Source organism: Chelonoidis abingdonii, chromosome 1 (assembly GCF_003597395.2).
Source record: "Chelonoidis abingdonii isolate Lonesome George chromosome 1, CheloAbing_2.0, whole genome shotgun sequence".
Lineage (NCBI taxonomy): Eukaryota > Metazoa > Chordata > Testudines > Testudinidae > Chelonoidis > Chelonoidis abingdonii.
The window spans coordinates 315082375-315103013 of NC_133769.1; the positions used below are offsets into that span (position 1 = coordinate 315082375).

Genomic DNA, 20639 nt, shown 5'->3' on the forward strand with positions numbered 1-20639 from the left:
TAGGCTACACCCATGGGATTTGAGTCTACCAAATACACGCTCCATGATCATTCTGCAGCTCTACTGAGTTTGTAACTGGATTCCCATTTTCCAGGATAATTGATGTCAAAATATGGTTTCATGAGCCAAGTTTGGAACAGGTATGCAGGGTTCCCCAAAATAACAGCACAGATAGAGCATACAGAACAATACAATTTCTGGGGAATAAAATCTCTTCCTTCTTTCAGTGTTTCCCAAGTTTGTATTCATGAATCTATCTCTGAGGTTCACAAAGCTTTGCAGAATGAGTTAATAGCAAGCTTTTTGCTTCATATACCCCTTGTGATGGGCAAAGTACTGGGATATGGGTGTCATTGATGACCCCTGCACAGTTTGGAAACCCCATCCTTGGAAATCTTGTTATTTCTGGAACTTTTCTTATGACAACCACCCATGGGTAGCTCACCATGTTACTTGCCTCCCAGACCTGCACAACCACAATCCTAACAGTGGACTTTCCAACCCCAAAGTGATTTGCAATGGACCAATGGCTAGCTGGTGTTGCCAGCTTCCACAGGATAATAGTCACCCTCTTCTACACCAGAATGGCTTCTCTGAATCAAGAGTTCTGGCACTGGAGGTTTGATGCATGCTCCTCAGATGACTTCAGGAAGGCCTGTTTCCTCATTGGGAAGTTCTGAAGCCACTGCTGGCCATCTCTGGTTTTCGAAACGATGTGATCCCACCACACTTTGCTGGTTCTTCTTCACCAGAAGCTACTGTCCACCCAAGAGCATACAGTGGCAATACTGGCATTTACCATATCTGTATCTGTGAGCTGAATGAATTGTCATTGACCCTCAGGGTCAGTCACCTTCAACATATCAAAGTTCTGCTCAATTTCCATTGAGCATTTCACCGATCACCTACTCCACTGCATAAATGTTTGTTTCGCAGTAAGGAGCAGGAGCAGAACCAGATCATCATTCCGTTGTTCCAAGTCTTCCACTTAACTCATCAGGAATAACAGTGAGGAGCGACGTGATCAGGAACTGCCATTGGCAACTGTGTGGGAGAAGGTATCAACCACACACAGCAAACTGGTTCCTAGAGCGTTTCCCTGTCTGCACAGAACCCTGGGACACCATCCCTCAACTGGTAGCACTAACGTCGCCTAACAGCAGCAGTAGCAGTGTGGACGTGGGTGTATACGTTTACACTGCATTACACCCATGTCCAGCACAGCATAATGTGGACATTCGGCATGCTGTGGGGAGCATGCATGAGCGTGCGGTCCAGTACTTGAGTCTGCATGCAAAAGCATCCCCATTAGGTTGGGAGCCCCAGACCTAAATCCAGGCCTGAATGAGTAAATGGGAAGGGAGCCATGATCAGCAAAAAATTCCTTGCTGCCTCCAAAGGGTTCTTAGTTTGATTAATGTGCGTTTTGACAAGCTCGCTTGAAAACCTGTTTTTCTGCTTTTATTAATGTAATTTGCCAACAACTAATCCTCAGCATGGCTTTTTGTGTATATGGAGCTGCAATGTTTATGCATGAGAAATAACACTGGAGCCTTGTGTATTCATTTCTCTTTAAGCTGAATTCCCCAGTTAGTTGAATGGGTTGTAATTATGATCTCCTGAGAGTCTTTAACTATGGGCACTCCATTTTAACTTTAGATTTCAGTAGGAAAAACTTTATAATGGAAGAACTTGGGGAGCTCATTACAAGATCTCTTTGATGGCATTAAGACGTGAAACTAGTCTTCAGAGATTTCTTAGGCCTGGTCTACCCACAGTTTGTACGGGGTTAACATTTCGGTTAGGACAGTAACTATTTTGGTAAAAAATGTATATCAGTACAACTGCTAGTGTAGATGGCAGTTATACTACTAATAGAAGGGGAATAAGCTATACGAGAACAGCTATACTAACAGAAAGCGCCTTTATACTGGTATAACTGCATTCCACTCTGGGAGGACTGTTCTGCTTAAATGATCCTAGTATTGTTAAAGTGGTACAACTTTTGTGTATACAAGCCCTCAGGGTCAGTGTTATGCAACATTACAGCAGCACAGTGTTGGACAAGTAAACTTAACTCCTGTGCTGATGCAATAAAAATTCTCATGCTGCTGATCTATAAAATCCTTGTTATGTTATCACCATGAAATACCAATGCAAGCTTTTACTGCCATTTAACTGCTGGTGGTACAATAAGTTACTGTATGGCAAATTGGAGTTTGAGACTGACTTTCTCTCTTACTTCCTTGCTCTTTAGTGAACATTCTAGCTAATTTGAAAATGGCATTAATTGGCTTTGGCAGAAACAGCATCCAGCCCTTCTCAGCAAGAAGGTGGTTAGCTAGGAGAGAGGGTATAAAGACATTAAACTATACTAAAATGTATTATGGGGATGGAGACTTCTGAAATGCCCATCAGAAAACAAACTTCCACAAATTCCCCAAAATCCAGGGAATTCTCAGTTCTGAGTTACAGCTATCAGGACCAGCTGTAACATTATTGTAGCAAATGTAGGCCTCTATCAGGGAATGTGTTGCAGTGCTTAGATTCCAGTGTAGCAGGGATAAAAGTTACTGTGGGAGGTTTATGCTCTGAATTTCCTTTTATTTGTAAATCATTCCTTTTAATTACACATTGTTATTTAGAAACAATATATCTGTTTTGTTTTGTAAACAGAATGCTTCCAAGCCTTGATACTGGTGGATAGAGCTGATGGAAGCAATCTCTTAGCACTGACAAATGGTATGTGTGCAACTCAACTCCATTTATTCTACACTCTCCAATATTTTATCTTGATTTAATCAGCAGGAGCATAAAATTGAATAAAATAAGCCTGAAAAATCAACTACTATTGCATGTAGACCAACTGTAGTGTTAGTCTAATCAGGCCCTACTGTGTTTTCTTTTCCTTGGTTTTCACAACTTTAGTATGTATGTATAGTTCCCTTCAGGTGAAGATGTGATACTTTAAATTAGAAGCATCATGTTTTCTGGTATAGCAATTAGGGAGAGAAGAAAGGTTGAGCTCTTAATGTATTTCCTTGTCAAGCCATAAAACATGTGGGGATAGATGTGAGTAGCTTATTTCTTTTGGAAGTAAACAAAGGGTTTTGGAAATGGGCCAGGGAATTCATAATGGAAATGACTAAATTTTTTTGGCTTATCACATTAGTAATTCCTAAAAGAGCGGAAGAGGAAGAGGAAAAGCTTGCTGCAGACATTAGTGCACTGACAAGCAGCTCGTTCATGGTCTGATCCTACTTCAGGGTTTGTCAAACTTCATTGCACCACAACCCCCTTCTGATACAAAGTTTATTGCATGACCCTGGGAAGGGGAACTGAAGATCAAGCCCCTCTGCCCTGGGCAGGGGGGCCAAAGCTGAAGCCTGAGCCTCGACCCTCCGGGGGCGGGAGAGTGAAGCTGAAACTTGAGAGCTTCAGCCCTGGGTGGGTGGGGGCTGTAACCTGAGCAGAACCACCCAGGGCTGAAGCCCTCAGGCTTCGGCTCCAGCTCTGGGCGGTGGGGCTCAGACTTTTGGCTTCAGCCCCATGCCCCAGCAAGTCTAACACCTGCTCTGGTAACGCTATTAAAACTGGGTCGCAACCCACAGTTTGAGAACCGCTGTCCTAGTTGCTCGAGTTTCCCATTGATGTTAAGTGAGGGTTGCAGGATCAGGATGTTTATCTGCATCAAATCTCAGGCTGTGTCTACACGACAAACCTTACAGCAGCACAACCACTATAAAGTCTCCTGTGTAACTGCTCTCCCATCAGCATAATTAAACTATCCACAAGGAGCAGCGATAACTGTGTCCGTGGGAGAGCGTCCAATGCCAACATAGCGCTGTCCATGCTGGCACTTTTGTCAGTGAAACTTTTTTGTCGGTCGGGATATGAAAAAAACACTCCTATGACCAACAAAAGTTTTACTGACAAAAGTGCTAGTGTAGCCATAGCCTCAATCTTGTATTAGAGAATTAAGAGAATGTTGTTCACCTGGTTTAGGTCCAAAATGTGAATTCTCTTTAGTATAATGATCTGGGGGGAATGTCCATTCACAAACTGGTGAATTTAAACCACTGTAGAAGTGATGAATATTCTCTCTTCCTGTCTGCAACCTGTTGAAACCCACCATTTGTCAAACAGAAATTATAAATATCAGACTTCTCCCTTGCCCCACCCTCTGCCCCATACGTTACTATTTCTGTAAGACCTCAAGAAAAAATGTAGGGATTTGCCTTAGAAGAGGAAGCATTAGTTAACCAATCCTATTCCCAGTGCTGACAATATCAATGACACAGGTTTGTAAAGTTTAAATTATTGTATTAATTGAGGGCGATGCAGGTGTGCAGGGTTTAAAATTACTGCATATTAAGAGAAGTTATTTATTTTTTTGCCTTTGAGTAAAACTTTTGTAAGATCCCTTTAAATCTGATGTTTTATTTCATTATACTTTTCATCTGTCATTAGTTAATTCTATTTAAAATATAGCATTGCGTCATGTGGTGTAGAGGAGATGATAAATCTAGAAGCTTGTGTATGTGAATAAATGCTCTGTAGAGTATTTCAGTAAAGCAGTTACTGAGATGATGCAATCAGTCTCCTAACATAAAAATAAAGGGCCAAACTGTGTCCTTATTTGCACCCCATAAAACTCTACACACTACACTAGGATTGCATAATATGCGAGTCAGTTCACAATGTGGCTCAAACTGCAAACTCTGGGTTATACTTTATGTCAGTTTTTTAATAAACCAATATCTCTACTGTTGCTCTGCGTATGTATATATTTTATATATAGTATCTATATGAACTTCCAGGGTTGCCACTTGATCAAACTTAGATTTAGGGCAGATGCCGTTCAATATTCTGATCCTTGGGGGCAAGTGGGAGATAGTAGCCCATTTCTCTGCAAATTTATCCAAGTCCTGTAGGCGGCATACTGAAATCTGTTCCACTGGAGATTCTCCCTTTAGTAAGGTTTATCTACATTCTCCAGTGTAGTTTGTTTTTATTAAACTGTTTCATTAGCACACACTCTTTTTTTTTCTTTCTTTTTGGCTAGTGTAATTCACAAAAGTGAAGTGTCTTTAATGTATTTTGGTATCTGATAATGTGGTGGCTTGTTGTAAGTTTAATTGTAAAAATGTAATATGGATTGCTGAAGTCTTTGTATTTTAATTTTTAAAGTAAACGAAGTGACTACTGAAGATGGGATGCAGAGAAGCAAACCTAGGTTACAGCCTTCTGTATCAAATGAAAATACAACAGGTTCTCCTCTGTGAGTATACAGGTTACATTTCATTTCAGTTTACTGTAGCCAGTTCTTTTAAATATTCTTTGTCTTGCACAAGAGACTTTGGCATTAACACTATAAAATTAACTATTTAAACACAACTTTGAATCGTGGTTATGGTTGAAGCCTCAACCTGATCTGTGTGGAAGACTTGAATGTCCTCCAAGTTACAACAGGAGGGTGTGTGTTTGCCTGTAGAGAAGGGCTGGAGTGATAACAGTTTCGCTGTGTATGAAGGTGTGCAGTTAAAGCCATGTAGAATTAAGGTACTGGTCTGGGACTCAGGAGATTTGAGTTCAGTTCCCAGCTCTGCCACAGGCTGTGCAGGACCTTGGGGAAGTCACTTAAACTCTGTATGGTTCAGCTGCTCTTCAGCCAAGTGGGATTTATAATATTTCCTTTATCTTGTCTATGTAAAGTGTAAGTTTTTGGGGACAGAAGCATGCTGTAACAGATGGCTCATACAGTGCCCAGCACAGAGGCCGTGATTGCCATTGAAACCTCATGGCACTACCTTAATACAAATAACGATCCGTTGAAACCGTGGATTTCATGATTGGGATCAAGAGTTATTTTCTCCCCCGACTGAAGAAGTTTGAATAATTAAAAACTGAATCTTTGATTGGTAACACAAGGCACGGTTCAGATTATTATTTATTTTTTTTGTGATTCTAACAGAAGGGAGGCGAAAGAAAAATCACACTCAGGGAATGAAGATGAATGTCGTGAAACAAGGGAGTTATCTTTAAAGCTGTGTTACCAGAATCCTGCCTGCTCTAGTATATGTCTTGCCAACAGACCACTGAACTCATTCAAGGGGGAAAATCCTCTTAAAATACCAATCCTATGTGATTTCCAGAGACGACATGCAAAAGCAGACTCGCTTTCAAAGTCACTTGATGTGAATTATAAGGCCCCCTGTGGGAGGAGTCTGAGAAACTTTCAAGATGTGCAGAGTTACCTGTTTGAAACAGAGTGCAGCTTCTTATTTGTCGATCACTTTTCTTTCAACACATACGTACAGCTGGGCAGAAACACTCTGAACCGAGAAGCACTTGTATTTGATTTTGATATCAGCAATGGAGCTGAGTCTGTGCCCATTTCCTTCTGTAATGAAGTTGACAGTACAAGATTACCTTATTTTAAATATAGGAAGGCCTCGTGGCCACGTGGGTACTATCTGAACAACTTCTCCAGCATGTTTCTTGACTCATGTGACTGTGCAGATGGCTGCACAGATAGGTAAGTAGAAAAAGTTGACCTCTATCTAAAAGCCAAATCATACAGGTGGCCTGAATAACATGAAAAGAGACTGTCAAATTTACTGTGTGCATTTAGTAATATAGTCACTTTGTCTAATAACACACAGGATCACAAAAACCTTCGATGGTCCAAATTAAAAGCTCTAGCTCTGCTGTACGTGCAGAAGAGTGGGGAGGAGCAGATCTATTGCATGCTCCTCTCATCTACTTGCAGGCTCTTTTCCCACAGGAGTTGAGACTTTCTGGTTACGTAGGGAGTGGGGCTAGAGCCAGGCCAGGTGTTGTTCACAACAAACTTTTGCAGCTATAAGAGTGTAAGATAATAGTGACAGAGTCAGTGTTATCCTCTGTCGCTCCCCAATCTGCATTGTGAACTCTAGTCATTTTCTGATCAAGAGAGGGAGATGATGAAGCAGTGGCAGGCACCAATGCCATCATAGTACAGATTTTGTTCCATTTGTTTATTTTGTGTATTAGATAGTATTTTGTGTAGTCAGTTTCGCTGAGTCCCCCAGTGTAGTTAGTCCCCACCCTCCCGCATTGTTGTTTGGGCCTTCTACAGGACACAGTCAAAAGAAAAATTCTTGAAGTGGGAAAATGTGATTGTAGACCAAAAAAAATGGTGGTGGTTTGGGGGGGCTGAAAGTACTTAGGAAAACATAAGTTTCAAATTGACCAGATTTAAAGTTAGCTTTGTCCCTTTAATCACATCCTTATTTTCACATGACATTTTACTGTTGCCCTTCTAGGTCAAAATGTGCATGCCTACAGCTGACTGCAAAAGGCTGCATTGAAAATTCTGCCTCACCAAGTAACAGAGCATCTTGTGGTTACAGGTATAAAAGACTGGATGGACCTGTCCCCAGTGGGTAAGACATCTAGAGTTTACACTGGTATTTTATTCACATACAGTTATAGTATAGCTTTGAGCAGGGGATTGGACTATATGACCTCCTGAGATCCCTTCCAACCCTGATATTCTATGATTCAGGCCATGCTTAAACAGCTTTTGGTTAGTCAGCATCTTGGGGATGGCATTATAGTGATTGTATTGAATGATCATGGTGAAATGGGGAAAGCACTTTTGTTTTGGAAGCCACAGCATAGGTTTTGTATTACAGGAACTATTTTTTTATACTTAGTTCAGCTTGCAAGACTAGCATGATAGATCTCAAAGCACTTTACAAAGGAGATCACTATCTATCACTATCAGACAAAGAAGCTGAGGTACAGACAGGTGAACTGATTTGTTCAACATCACCAGCAGACCAGTGTCAGTGCTAGGAATGGAGCCCAGGTCTCTTGGGTTCCAGTCAAGTGCTCTGTCCACAAGGCACCCCCCCCCACACTTATGGTATGTCTACAACTGCAGTTAGGCACCTGTGGCTGACTTGTGCCAGCTGACTCGGACTAACGGGCTGTTTAATTGCAGTGTAGACATTCAAGCTGGAGCCTGGGCTCTAGGACACACCCACGTTGTAGGGGCCTAGAGCCTAGACTCCAACTCAAGCATATACAATTAGACAGCCTCTTAGCCTGAGTCCTGCGAGCCTGAGGCAGATAGCATGGGCTACCTGCAGGTTTTTAATTGCAGTGTAGGCGTACCCATAGTGCATGTACTGTGGTAACATGGTATTGAACCTGGGAGCCGCCAGATCACAGCTGGCTCTTGTATGACTCCTTACGGAATGAAAGCCCTCACTGAAGTTGTTCCAATGTTTTGACAATCATCTCCACCCCAAAATGTCCCAAGCTGGGGATATTTTAAAAATCAGAAGAATCCAAGAGTCCCTGACACCCATGACAAAGTCCATCCAGATTGATTGATTGCTCTTTTACACTTTTAAATATGTTCCAAGGGTAAAAGAGGGCGCTTCATTAAATCACTTGTCAAGGATGCAGAATCTATGCTGCATAGCTCACTTAGGTATTATAACTATGGTATATATTTCTCACTCATCCCTGAGGGTGACCAGATGTCCCGTTTTTAAAGAGACAGTCCCATTTTTGGGGACTTTTTCTTATATAGGCACCTATTACTCCTAACCCCTGTCCTGTGTTTTCACAGTTGCTATCTGGTAACTCCATCATCCCTGAAAATCTGATGGACTCTTGTAAGTGTTCAGTCAGGAATGGGGAAGGCTAAACTCTAGAAGTGCAGTGATTTGCCCATTCTTTTCTAACCAGGTGTCTTTGTCTTTTCAGTGAACTGCTCTTTTATTTGCTTTTATTTCATTTTTCTTTTTTTCTTGCAGAATTTATGAATGCAACTTATCATGCAAGTGTGACAGAATGAGGTGTCAGAACAGAGTAGTACAGCATGGCATCCAAGTTCGGTTGCAGGTGTTCAACACGGACCGGAAGGGCTGGGGCGTCCGCTGTCTAGACGATATTGACAAAGGAACGTTTGTTTGCACTTATTCAGGTAACATAAAACAATGCCTGAAAGATTCTAACACCGTCATTCTCAAGCTGTACTTTGTGGAGCCCTTCCTAGAGGTCTGCAAACTGCAGCATTTTAAGAACCAAGCAGTGAGCAGGATACGCTGGGTTGGGAGGCCAGATATGTCCATAAAATCTGCTTTTCACTGTGCACCAAAGAATAGAAAAAAGCTTAGAAAACAACTGTAATTTAGTGGTGCTAGCCAAGCACTCAGACCATTCCAAGGTTAGATTTCTGAGGTTTGGTCTACACTACGCGTTTAAACTGATTTTAGCAGCATTAAACTGATTTAACGCTGTACCCGTCCACACTGCGAGGCCCTTTACATCAATATAAAGGGCTCTTTAAATCGGTTTCTGTACTCCTCCCCGACGAGAGGAGTAGCGCTAAAATTGGTATTACCATATCGGATTAGTTATGTTGGCCTCAAATCACGTATGGCCTCCGGCCGGATCCACAGTGCACCCCCCTTGATGCTTGACAGCCCATCTGACTTTGGAGCCAATGCCCAGGTAAACAGAAAAAGCCCCCCAACATTTTGATTTTCATCCTGTTTCCCAGCTGGTCCTCTTGATCAGCACGGGGAATCCAATCCCAAACCAAAAAGAGCTCCAGCATGGATCGTATGGAATACTGATTCTGATCGCTTATGTGCAGTGACAAAATCTGTCTATTCAAAGGCTCCTTACAGAAGACAAATTCCAAAGAGTTTTGAAAAAAAAATTCTCCAGCTACACAGTGGCATACAACCCCAACGGAACCAGACTCAAATGAACGTTGGAGGTGAGGGAGGAGTGGCGTACTGAGACTCACATCCCACAGTCCACAGCAGTCTCGAAAAGAGTAATTTCATGGCTGAGCTCCCGCCTGTAGGTCAAACACATTTGTCCGCGGGTCAGGAACTAGCTTGGTCAATTACACACATCTACACAACACACACACACACACACACACACACACACGCGACAACACACACACACACACACACACACACACCACACACCAACACACCACACACACACACACACACACACACACACACACACCACACACGAAAAATACAGGAGAAAAAATCGTTTTCTTCATTTCCAATGTCACCCAGTCACTGAATGCTGTGGTAGACTTATGCTGCAGCATGAGGCAGCATCGCTCCTCTCCCTCCCCTGCAGATAACATATGACTGATATCTCACTATCAGTCGGCCCGGTACTCCTTGCTGCCTCAGTGAGATGCTGTGGCGCCTGGGAAAAATAGGAATGACTGCCGTCATCCCAGTAGATGTACAGAACGGCTGAAACCGTCTTCATCATAGCAAACTGCTGAGCTCCCATCAGCCCCCTCCCTTTTCTGTGTAAAGAAAATTCTGTGCAGCATGGACTACATAGCAGCAGGATGCGCCTCTCTCTCCCGCACCGCTTAATACCTTCTGCCTGGACTATCAAGCCCCTGGGAGCGCCTCCCCTCATTTATCTCATACAGCTCACTGTTTCTATTCTGCATTCTTTATAACTTCATCTACAAAATTGCCGAGGACACTGCCACCGTCCTAGCCCAGAAAGGTTGGGGGAGAAGAAGCAACGTGGGTTAGTTGCAGGCACCCCATGAATGCCTGAGCCATATTCTGCAGATCTGACACAGACACCTGTCCTCCTGCATACCACTGTTCTCTAGACGCTTGCCCAATATTCTAGCAGACTACTCTTATTTTTTAACAACACTAAAGGAGGATTGTACTCGGTAGTCACCCAGTTTTGCTTTTGCCCCCCGGCCATATCTCAGCCAGGGCACCATATAGCAGCAGACAGACAGAGAGCAACAAACCTCATCTCATGCCAATTACCCCAGCAGCAGACGGTACAACACAACTGATATACCGTCCTCCTCTATCATGCAAAAGCTAAATGATATGCTGCTGGTTAGCGCATGGAGTTATCGCTCTGTCGTGCACCATACACATACGTGACTGTAAAAAAAAAAAAAAAAAATAAGGCTAACAGTTCTGGTCCGTGCTATGCATCCTGCCAGGCAACCCAGAAAAAGGGTGCGAAAGATGTCTGCGTTGCTTTCCCGGAGGAAGAATGTTGACGACATTACCCCTAGAACCACCCCAACAATGATTTGCCCATCAGCCACGCTCCAACCCAGAATTCTAAGGGGCGGGGGAGACTGCGGGAACTATGGGATAGCTATGGAATAGCTACCCACAGTGCAATGCTCCGGAAATCGACGCTAGCCTCGGACCATGGACACACACCGCCGAATTAATGTGCTTAGTGTGGCCGCGTGCACTCAACTTTATACAAACTGTTTTATAAAACCAGTTTATGTAAAATCAGAATAATCCCGTAGTGTAGACATACCCTGAGACAACTATCTCAAAGGTACTACCCCTTGCCCCACAAGCTTGTCTGTTCTGTGCTAGATTCCACAAGGTCAGTTCCCTCGCTGAATGAATGGTGTTTGCATTTCACACTCACAAATAGTGGACTTGCCCCTGCTGAAAATATAACTGCAAGGTGGGTCAGAGTGAACATGGACTAAACTAAAAACCTGCTTTTCTTCTAGGCAGGTTGATGAGCAGAGCTGAGCCTCAGGAAACCAGAGATGTAAATTATGATGCTGAAAAAAAGGATGCTGTGAATGACACAAGCCTCAGCTCACTTTCAGTAAAGAGAAAACTGGACACTGCTTGTTCAGATTCTGAGATCGAACTTATCCAGACTGGTAAAGAAAGCATTAACAGGAGGTGTGAACCTTTATCTCAGCCTGTGGATGATGAATATAAACCAGTTGTGTAAGTTGTAGCAGCAGATTTAACGTAAAGATGACTCTATGCTACTATTATAGACTATTCAAAAAAGAACTAGATAAGTTCATGGAGGATAGGTCCATCAATGGCTGTTAGCCAGGATGGGCAGGGACGGTGTACCTAGTCTTTGTTTACCAAAAGCTGGGAGTGGACACCAAGGGATGCATCACTTGATGATTACTTGTTTTGTTCATTCCCTCTGGGGCACCTAGCATTGGCCAATGTCAGAAGACAGGATACTGGGCTAGATGAGCAATTGGTCTGATCCAGTATGGCCGTTCTTATCCCAGAGCAATACCCACAGTGGAGCTTGACTGTGTTCAACTGAGCAGCCTTTTTCATATTTTTTTAACTTATTTTTTCTGATATTTCTTCAGGCAGGACACAATTGTTTCTATGAATTAAGTTTATTCCCAACCCATCTGGAACTTTCTTGGCATTTTCCAGGAATCACATTAGTCTCCTGAATGAATACATGTTTGTACTTGAGCTTTCATGGTTATAGCTCATTATGTTAATTTGAAAAGGGAGCTATGACTTTCATAATTTTCTCCAACCATGCAGTATTTTAAATTAATCACTAACTGTTCTCCCAACCCTTCACTTCTCACCATTTTGAACTTTGTGGCAACAGACTAAGGTCTGGTCTACACTACGGGGTTAGTTCAGTGCAAGGCAGCTTACGTTGACCTAACTATGGAAGTGTGTGTGCTTAAATTTCACTTCCACCAAAGTAATAACTCCATGTCCACGAGCGGCATAGAGTCCAGGTCAATACAGTTAAGTCACCAAAACACAATTTAGACACTGCCTTGCTTACATCGACCGTAACTGGCTTTCAGGAGGTGTCCCAGAATACCCCACACTGACAGTACAATCGATACAAGTGCTCCTGGTGAGGATGTGCACTGCCATCACAAGGAACACCATGTAGACATGTAAAAGCGGTGTCATTACTGTGGTGACTGAATACCGATGTCAGTTGATTTAATTTTGTAGTGTATGCATGGCATACGGCCCCAATCTTGCAGTCAGTTTCATGGAGATGCAATAGCGTGTTCAGTGAGGGGAGCTCATATTGGGAGCCTTAGTAGCCAGTGAGAATTTCCAAAAACAAACGATGGCTTGTCTGTAAAGTATACTTGTTACTTTGGCAGCATGGGTGGCCAGTGAAGCTTCTCCTGGAGGAGGTTAGCTCCCTGCCCTGCCTCTTCTGCCTGCGGCCCCACACACACTCTACCCCTGCTCCGCTCCGGCCCTGCCCTCTCCCCGCTTGCAGTGTCCTGTTGTGAGACACCTCCCCGCAAAACCTTGTCCCTCCTCACTCCACCTCCACCCAGTCCCTCGCCAGATCACCCACCCACCGCATACCTCCTCACCCCTCCTGCCGCTCACCTCCTCGCCTACCCACTGTGAGAACCCCCTTCCGCCTGCCTCTTCACCACCCCGCTCACCATGTCCCTCCTCACCCATCCACCCTGGCGGGGGAGGGAAGTGGAGGAGAGGAGAGATGCGAGCGGTGGGGACCTCTGGAGAGGGGGACATGGAGTGGAGGAAGACTTACCAGGCAGCAGCAGGTGGTGGGGACCTTGAGAAAAGGGTGGAACAGGGAGGGGAAGGGGTGGGGCCACAATGGCCCAGGTATCCGGTGGCAGGTCAACGGTGGCTGTGTCAGGGAAGGTTAAACCTTCGCTGTCCTATTATACCCACCACCCATGTTTAGCAGGCAGCATGATGTAGTCTTTACAGGAAAAAGCCAAAAGTCAGATCTCCTGAATTCTATTCCTTGCCTGCCATGTGACCTCTGAAACTTTCTCCCTCAGTTTACCCCTCCATATAGTGGGTGCAAATCTTTATTACCTCATGGTAGAGGTTTATTGTGAGGCTCCATAAAGCACTTTGAGATCCTCAGATAACCAGCTCTTTAAAACAGCTACCAATATTTTGTATGGAATCTTCCCTGCACACTGTCTCTCAAAACACTTGGGTCAGGCAGTAAACCAGGAATTGTGGGCAAGGCAGTGACTGCATGTGTATATTTTCAGTCGTGAGGTGAAAGGTGGTGGAAAGCTACAGGAAGGAGGATGGCTGATCCCAAACTGCAGGAGCTGTAGGAGAGAAGGCTTTTGCAGTAACATGGTCAAGACTGTGTGGGGAGTCAGAGAGGGGAGTAGAGAGAGAAGGTCTGTGAGGTAGGCTGGAGCAAATCACAAGTGATTCAGATACATAGCATTTGTATTCACAGACTATAACAACTATGAAATTGATAGCAAAGCTAACACACGCCAATTCCATAAACCAAGCCAATTCTCCATATTCAGACTTGCATTTTCAACACCATGACACTTAATCCAGTTTGCAATGAATCACTGTATAAATTATACAGTTATCAGTGATTAGCCGAATTTGACTACTATTATACATATTAAAAGGTACAGGAAACACCATTTTTAAGCTACATTTACTGCACCACTATACTAGATTTTACTTGATTATTTCCAGTATTTAGAATAAGAAAGATTCGAACTCCTGTGTTAAATTCCTACTGGCAGGGAGCACTTCTTTCTTTTCTTTTCTTTTTTTTTTTATCTTTCCAAAAAAAAAAAAAAAAAACCATCAGACCAGGGATCATGAGAGACCGTTAGCATGATTGGCATAAGGGTCATGAATACAGGTTGTGTTGTACAGGATAAATAGACTGTAATCCATATACCACTGCATATGTTGTATCACTTCAGCTTCTGAACTTAATATAGGCCCTGCAATCTTAAAGAAATCTAAAAGGATAATATTTGTTTGCTTCCATCTGTAGCACAGGAAAAATCATGACCTCTGTATAAGGAGTAGGGTTATATTAATTTGGTAAAATTATAAGATTTCTGGAGCAGGGACTGTCACTTACTGTATGATCCTACAGGTGGCTAGCACAATATAACTGCATCGTAGCTGATGCCTGTAGATGCTACTGCAATGTAAATGGCTCATTATATTAAACCAAAGCTGACTGTGAATAAAAAGTTTAATTTCTAAGGGTCATATCCTGTCTTCCTACCTTTCCCTGCTGTTAAGGCAGTGTGCCAGGGTGCTCCACTCACTGCTAGGATGTCTCCTCCTGGTCATTCTGGGGAATAGCTGATCAGGTCAGCACCCCTTCCCACGGTTGCTAGCCGTCCCTCTGTCTCTCTCTGCCAGTTTGCGGCCCCTGTCTCGCTCCACCTCTTTGTGACTTGACCGTCCGGCCAGGTCACCGAATGGTTTCCCCTTGTGGGTTTGGAAAGTTTTTTCTTGCCAGCAGGCCTCAGCAGTCGTCCCATTCACTGCCTCGTAGTGCTTCTCTCTCAATGGCTAGCAGGGGAACCCGGGCCCACCTTCTACTCTGGGTTCTAGTTCAGGGACCCTCTAGCCAGCAGCCAAGGTCTGTTCCCTTCTAGACCTTACTGCCTTTCCCTGAGCCCTGTCCTAACTTCCTGGCCTCCTCCCTCTGTGGGCTGGCCAGGCCAAATGCACCTCCCCTTTTCCCAGGGAATGACTGCAGACTTCCCTGGCAGTCCCTTTCTGCTGCCAATTTCCAGCCTGCCCTTATAGCCCTAACCCAGCTCCTTTCTCCTCAGCTGGGCTCCCTCACTCAGTCAGGGGATTACTTGGCCACCTGACTCCTCTCACCCATGGCCTGTTGGGTTAATTAGCCCCCTTCTTAGTCTGCATTAACCCTTTCAGGGCAAGTGTGGGGTGAACACCCCATCACAGGGAGTTACGGTTCTTTTAGGGTTTGTAGGATTTTGTTTGTTTCAGTGGTATGTTTACAGTCTCTCTCCTTGCAAATTGAGGTATTAACAGCTGTAACAGGGAAAACCTGAACCCTGAATGTAGATACTCTTAGTTCAGTGATGAGCATGGTACAAGAACCTAGATGGATGAATAGATAGAATTTGGTTCTTGAGAGGAACATTAAGGAAGAACTGATTCGGTTTGTTTTTAAAATGTCTGTGGGATATACAAGCAACTCTCAGTCTCCTTTAACAATAAAGCATCAGCAGTGTATGATGGACTGCCTTTTAAGAATATCAGTGAGGCCAAAACCTGCAGTCTCTGCTGGGACAAAACTGCCACAAGATTTCTACTGAGTATTGACTGCAGGCTTTGCAGTCTGTTCTTTACAAACTGGAAAATATTAGCGAAGTAGGTACTGCAAGAGTTCTTTTATCGGTCTTTAGTTTTGCATAAAATCCTTTTCTCATCTCTGTGCAGAGTTCAGAACTATGGATATAATCCAAGGAATCTGAGAAGCCCAGCCATTAGGCCTAAAACCAGAACTGCTATTCTTCAGACTCGCCAGCTAAAACTGGTAAAAATGCAGAATAACAGATTGTATTCAGAATTATACATATTCAGTGAAGTGGGAAGGCAGTTATTTATGACCTTATATCAGTACACCTGGCAAGATTTTTTTTTAAACAGCCTTTCTTACTTGCATCTATCATGGGACTTCTGCAATACAGCCCTGCCTGCTGCTGGCACTGGCCCCGTCCCTTTCCCCATCTCCCTGCCAACATGTGCACAGTATATATTCTTTGAGCTGTCTCTGAGACTAGCACTAAATACTCTCACAACCTCCTCACTTTCCTTCCCTGTACATGTACGCAGCCCCCAGGACTGTCTCCAGGAAACAACCCTCCCGCGAATTGAAAGCAACTGTCTCTCCTCCCTGCAACTGCAACACCTTTCATGTGCCTCCTAACTAATGAAATAGGAGAGGAAAAGATAAACGCTGTTGGGAGCCAAACTCAAAGCTGTAACATCCCTTGCTTCACTAGTGGTCAGGGTCTTATGCTCTGCTGCTACGGCACAGACTGGAGACTTTGATCTGCTGCATGATCTAATATGGAGAGGCAGGAAGTATCTGCTCAGGACATGTGCACAAGAGGAGGTGCTGGTCGCACTTGAGTTGGCCGTGCTAGTATCAGTGAGTGATAGCTTCACAGCTGATTCAAGCAACGTGTATGAGAGCTTCATACCAGGAACAGACAGTATTGGAAGTCCCATGATTAGTTCCTGGTTTGTAGTGAAAGGGGAGGAATCTTGCTGACCCAGTCCATTTCAGTTAGCTTCGCATACAGAGCTAGCTTAGTCCCTGATTCAGCAAAACGCTTAAGCATGTGTTTAAATCCTATTGAAATCAGTGGGAGTTAAAGTGAAACCCATGCTTAAGTGTTTTGCTGAATTGGGGCCTACGTTCTGGAAGGCTTGTCTGAATAATTCTGAATTATGATGTCTAGGCTTGGAATTTAGCCTGCTAAAATTCAGTCAAAACAACAGATTATAGTAGATTTGAAACTTTAACTCCAGGGCCTTAAAGCCCGGTTGTCTTTGGCTCTTGATGCAGAGACACATAGAACACAGTACCTCACAACCTTATTTCTTTTAAGGGAATTGCTACACTGGTGCATGATGCCAGCTCAGATGAAGATGATAGTTGTCAGCCCCAGCAGTCAACCAAAACGAAACTAACCACTGGAACCAAGAAAGGAAAGGAAAGTAGGTTTGCATAGTTATAAATATTACATTGGTTAGCACACTTGTGTCCAGTAAGGTGATACAGTTGCACCGTAGAAAACAATCTTTGAATGTGTGCAAAAAAGCCAATAAGCCTTAGCAGCCACTCAGTTTTACTTATGACACCATAGATGTGGATAGTGCTTAAAGACTCAGAATTTAAAGATAGATAAAAGTTCCCTGCCCTGAGTAGTCTACAGTGTAATTGCCTGATCCTGTAAGATCTGAGCACTCCTGGAAGGGAAGTAAGCATCCTGTACTTTTGCTGCCCCCAGTGGAAGTTTGGGGGGCGAAGGGCAGAATCGGGCTATTTATTAGACATGACACAGCAGTGGTTAGCAATAAGCAAAGAGGGGCAGCGAGATGTGGGAGAAAGAAGATCACAGCCATAAAAAATCCTGGGAAACATTTGCTGTTGAATATGCATCTTATTAGCATCTTATTAAAATGTGGGATGCTGTGCAGAATGCAGGTGGAGGTTGGCAATAAAATACCAGCTGGAAGAAGTGAGTTCTGAGAGAAGATTTGAAACAGGGGTGCGGGGAGAGACTGGATCATGTACAAGGTTTGGGAGGCTGTTCAAGGCACTGAAGGGGAAGTAGGCATTTATGGGAAATGACATGGGACACAAGAAATTGAGCGGGTGGGTATTTAGGGGCAAGTAAGCCAAACGCAGTTAAGTTTGCAATGTTACCCTTAGTATCATTGCTGTGTCATTGTCAGCTGATGGAAACAAATAACATGTTCTTCTTATCTCTTGAAATTTCTGTTGACAGAACCCAACCTGCAGCAAAAGGTAGGCGAACACGAGGAGGCCATGCAGTCTGAGTCAAGCACCAGAGATACTGCAAAATCTAAAGAAAAAAGGCCATCTCCAGAAGATGCTAGAGGTGGTAAATCAGCCAGGCTAGATGATGCACATGTTATGAAACAGTCCATGGGCCTACTCCAAAGAGATGACTTCAAAGAGGGAAAAAATAGGAGGTCCAAACAAGATCCTCTTTGTAATGAGGAGGCAGGTGGTGATGAGACACCTCTGAAGAATTCTAATAAAGACCATATTTATTTATTGGATGCCTCAAAAGAAGGAAATGTGGGCCGATTTCTTAATGTAAGTAAAAATGGTAAATGTGTGTGCTGATAAATCACTTTATTTTTTTTTTAAATTGCTTATTTGCACAAACAATAGGTATTAATGAGTTTTGCAAAATTCTACTCTTTTCTTTTCCCAGGATGGGCAGTGTATATTTTTATTTTGGGGCAGGAAATTAAATAGCCCTAGATGATGAGGATTCTCTGTTTCCTTGCTGCATGTTGGATGGCCTTGCCACTGGGTGCTGCACTGGATCAGAGCGTGGGCTGGATGCTTGACTAGATTGCAGGTCTCCTTTCAGCCCCATCCATGTTCCGAGGCTGTTGTAAACTGTCGGTTGTGTCAATTCAGGGATATGTTACATAATGCTGTGTGAAATCTCCATCCTTACTCCTGACCTGTACAGATGTAAAAACTCTCTACTAAAGAATCCTTCCCAGGTTTCACACTCAACCTAGCGCATGCTGAGAGGGGTCCTGGCTGTTCTAGGCAGTGCTGTGTAGATATCCACATTGTCCAGGTATATTACCCAATAACTCTGCCAATTGGTTTAATTCAATTGATTGAATTTTCAAAATACTCCCAGCAAAATGAGTACTACAGACTTTCATCTGCACACGCATAGCACTGGCCTTGTTTTTCCCATGGGCATTTATAGGTATGTCAAGCCAAAATCCGCACAAACATAGAAATTATGCTCCTTAATATAGAAGAGAGACAATGATAACCTGTCACATGACCATTCATGTGCACACACCTGTGTGTGTCTCTAACTGGGCTTCGCTGAATTTGAGCTTTATTTTTTTGTAATTTTAACGATTATCAATTTTTATTTAAGCTTTTTTCAATTTTTAACCATTTTAATTTTCAGTTGTGAGAAATTAAGGGGGTTGGGGTTAGTGTAGTGCTGATAGCAGGGCTGCAGGGGGCTCCCTGTGCAGATGAGGGGCCTGAGACGTCCAGGCACAAGGGATGTTATGGTCCCAGGCCAGGGCTGCGAGGAGCAGGATGAGTGAGTGAATGGGACCATGGTAGCTAAGCTGAAGAGGTCACCCAGCACAGCTGAAAGCCAGTGACACCTGATCCCTGCAGATGCAGGCTGTGGTCCTGCTGGGGCAGAGCAAAGACCCCTGGCCTGGGCTGCGAGGAGGCCTCCCTGCTGCTGAACGGCTCCTGCCTGAGGATGGCCCTGTACTCTGGGCCGTGACATAGAGATGCAGACGGCTCCCTGCATTGCCGTGGGGCCAGTGACACTGGATCCCTGCAGGCACTGAGCTTGAGAGAGGCAGCCATTGACCGATGTTTTTTCGTCCATTTCTGTGTGTTACATGAAATCAATATTTACTGGTACCTAATTATGTAAATAGAATCCTGCCAACCCTCCCTAACTGTAAGCACACCTCACATCTGCCTGGCAGTTTCCACACGCTTGGAATTGTTTTATTCATGCATGTGCTCCCAAAAATTGCTCTCATCTGACAGCGTAGCATTTTTGATTTATTATTGATGGTGATGACTTTTGTTCCTGTGTCAGATAAAGAGAGAAGAATCTCGCCATAAACTATTTAAGTGCAGATTGACAAAAAATTGTGATTTTTCTAAACAAAATTGTTACGTTAGAAATGCTGGAGATATTCCTTCCCTCGAAGTGACCTAATTATAGCAAAAACTGCTGCATGCTAAATGTGGGTGATGAAAGAGTGGCAGTGGGGATGTCTTTTCTCTTTTTTTAAGCATATTACAAATGTTTGTGGGGGGGGGACATACAAACATTCTACAGCCAGAGACTGAGCATCCTACTGATTAATTTTAAATCTATTATTTTGTTTCACAGCATAGCTGCTGGCCAAATCTCTTTGTGCAGAGTGTCTTTGTAGAGACACACAACAGAAATTTCCCTTGGGTGGCATTCTTCACAAACAGGTTGGAACTATCTTTTTTTTTTTTTTTTTTTTAATGTGCATTCAAAGCAAAACTGTTAGAAAAGTATTGCATTATTTTCCAGTAGACAAATGTCCCAATGACAAAAACCACCATTCTTATTGGTGATCTCATCAGAGACCAAGGCCTGAATAGATGAGGGAACTAAACTACATAGTCACCACAAGAGAGATTTTTCTCTAGTGCTGTGTGGGGAAAGCTTGCCCTGCGGCTTCCAGTGCTGTACCTGTTCTGTAGAAATC

General features: G+C 43.5%; 1 protein-coding gene across 1 annotated transcript in view; it reads left to right on the top strand.

The window, feature by feature from the left end:
• Positions 1-20639, top strand: part of LOC116829773 (histone-lysine N-methyltransferase SETDB2) — a 94078-nt gene that overhangs the window by 16551 nt on the left and 56888 nt on the right. Inside the window, exons 7-15 of the mRNA XM_075065533.1 lie at positions 2677-2742; positions 5191-5281; positions 5975-6538; positions 7308-7427; positions 8814-8983; positions 11567-11795; positions 16059-16155; positions 17237-17345; positions 18140-18474. Of these exons, the coding sequence (XP_074921634.1) occupies positions 2677-2742; positions 5191-5281; positions 5975-6538; positions 7308-7427; positions 8814-8983; positions 11567-11795; positions 16059-16155; positions 17237-17345; positions 18140-18474 (1781 nt within the window). The remainder of the gene's footprint in view (positions 1-2676; positions 2743-5190; positions 5282-5974; positions 6539-7307; positions 7428-8813; positions 8984-11566; positions 11796-16058; positions 16156-17236; positions 17346-18139; positions 18475-20639) is intronic.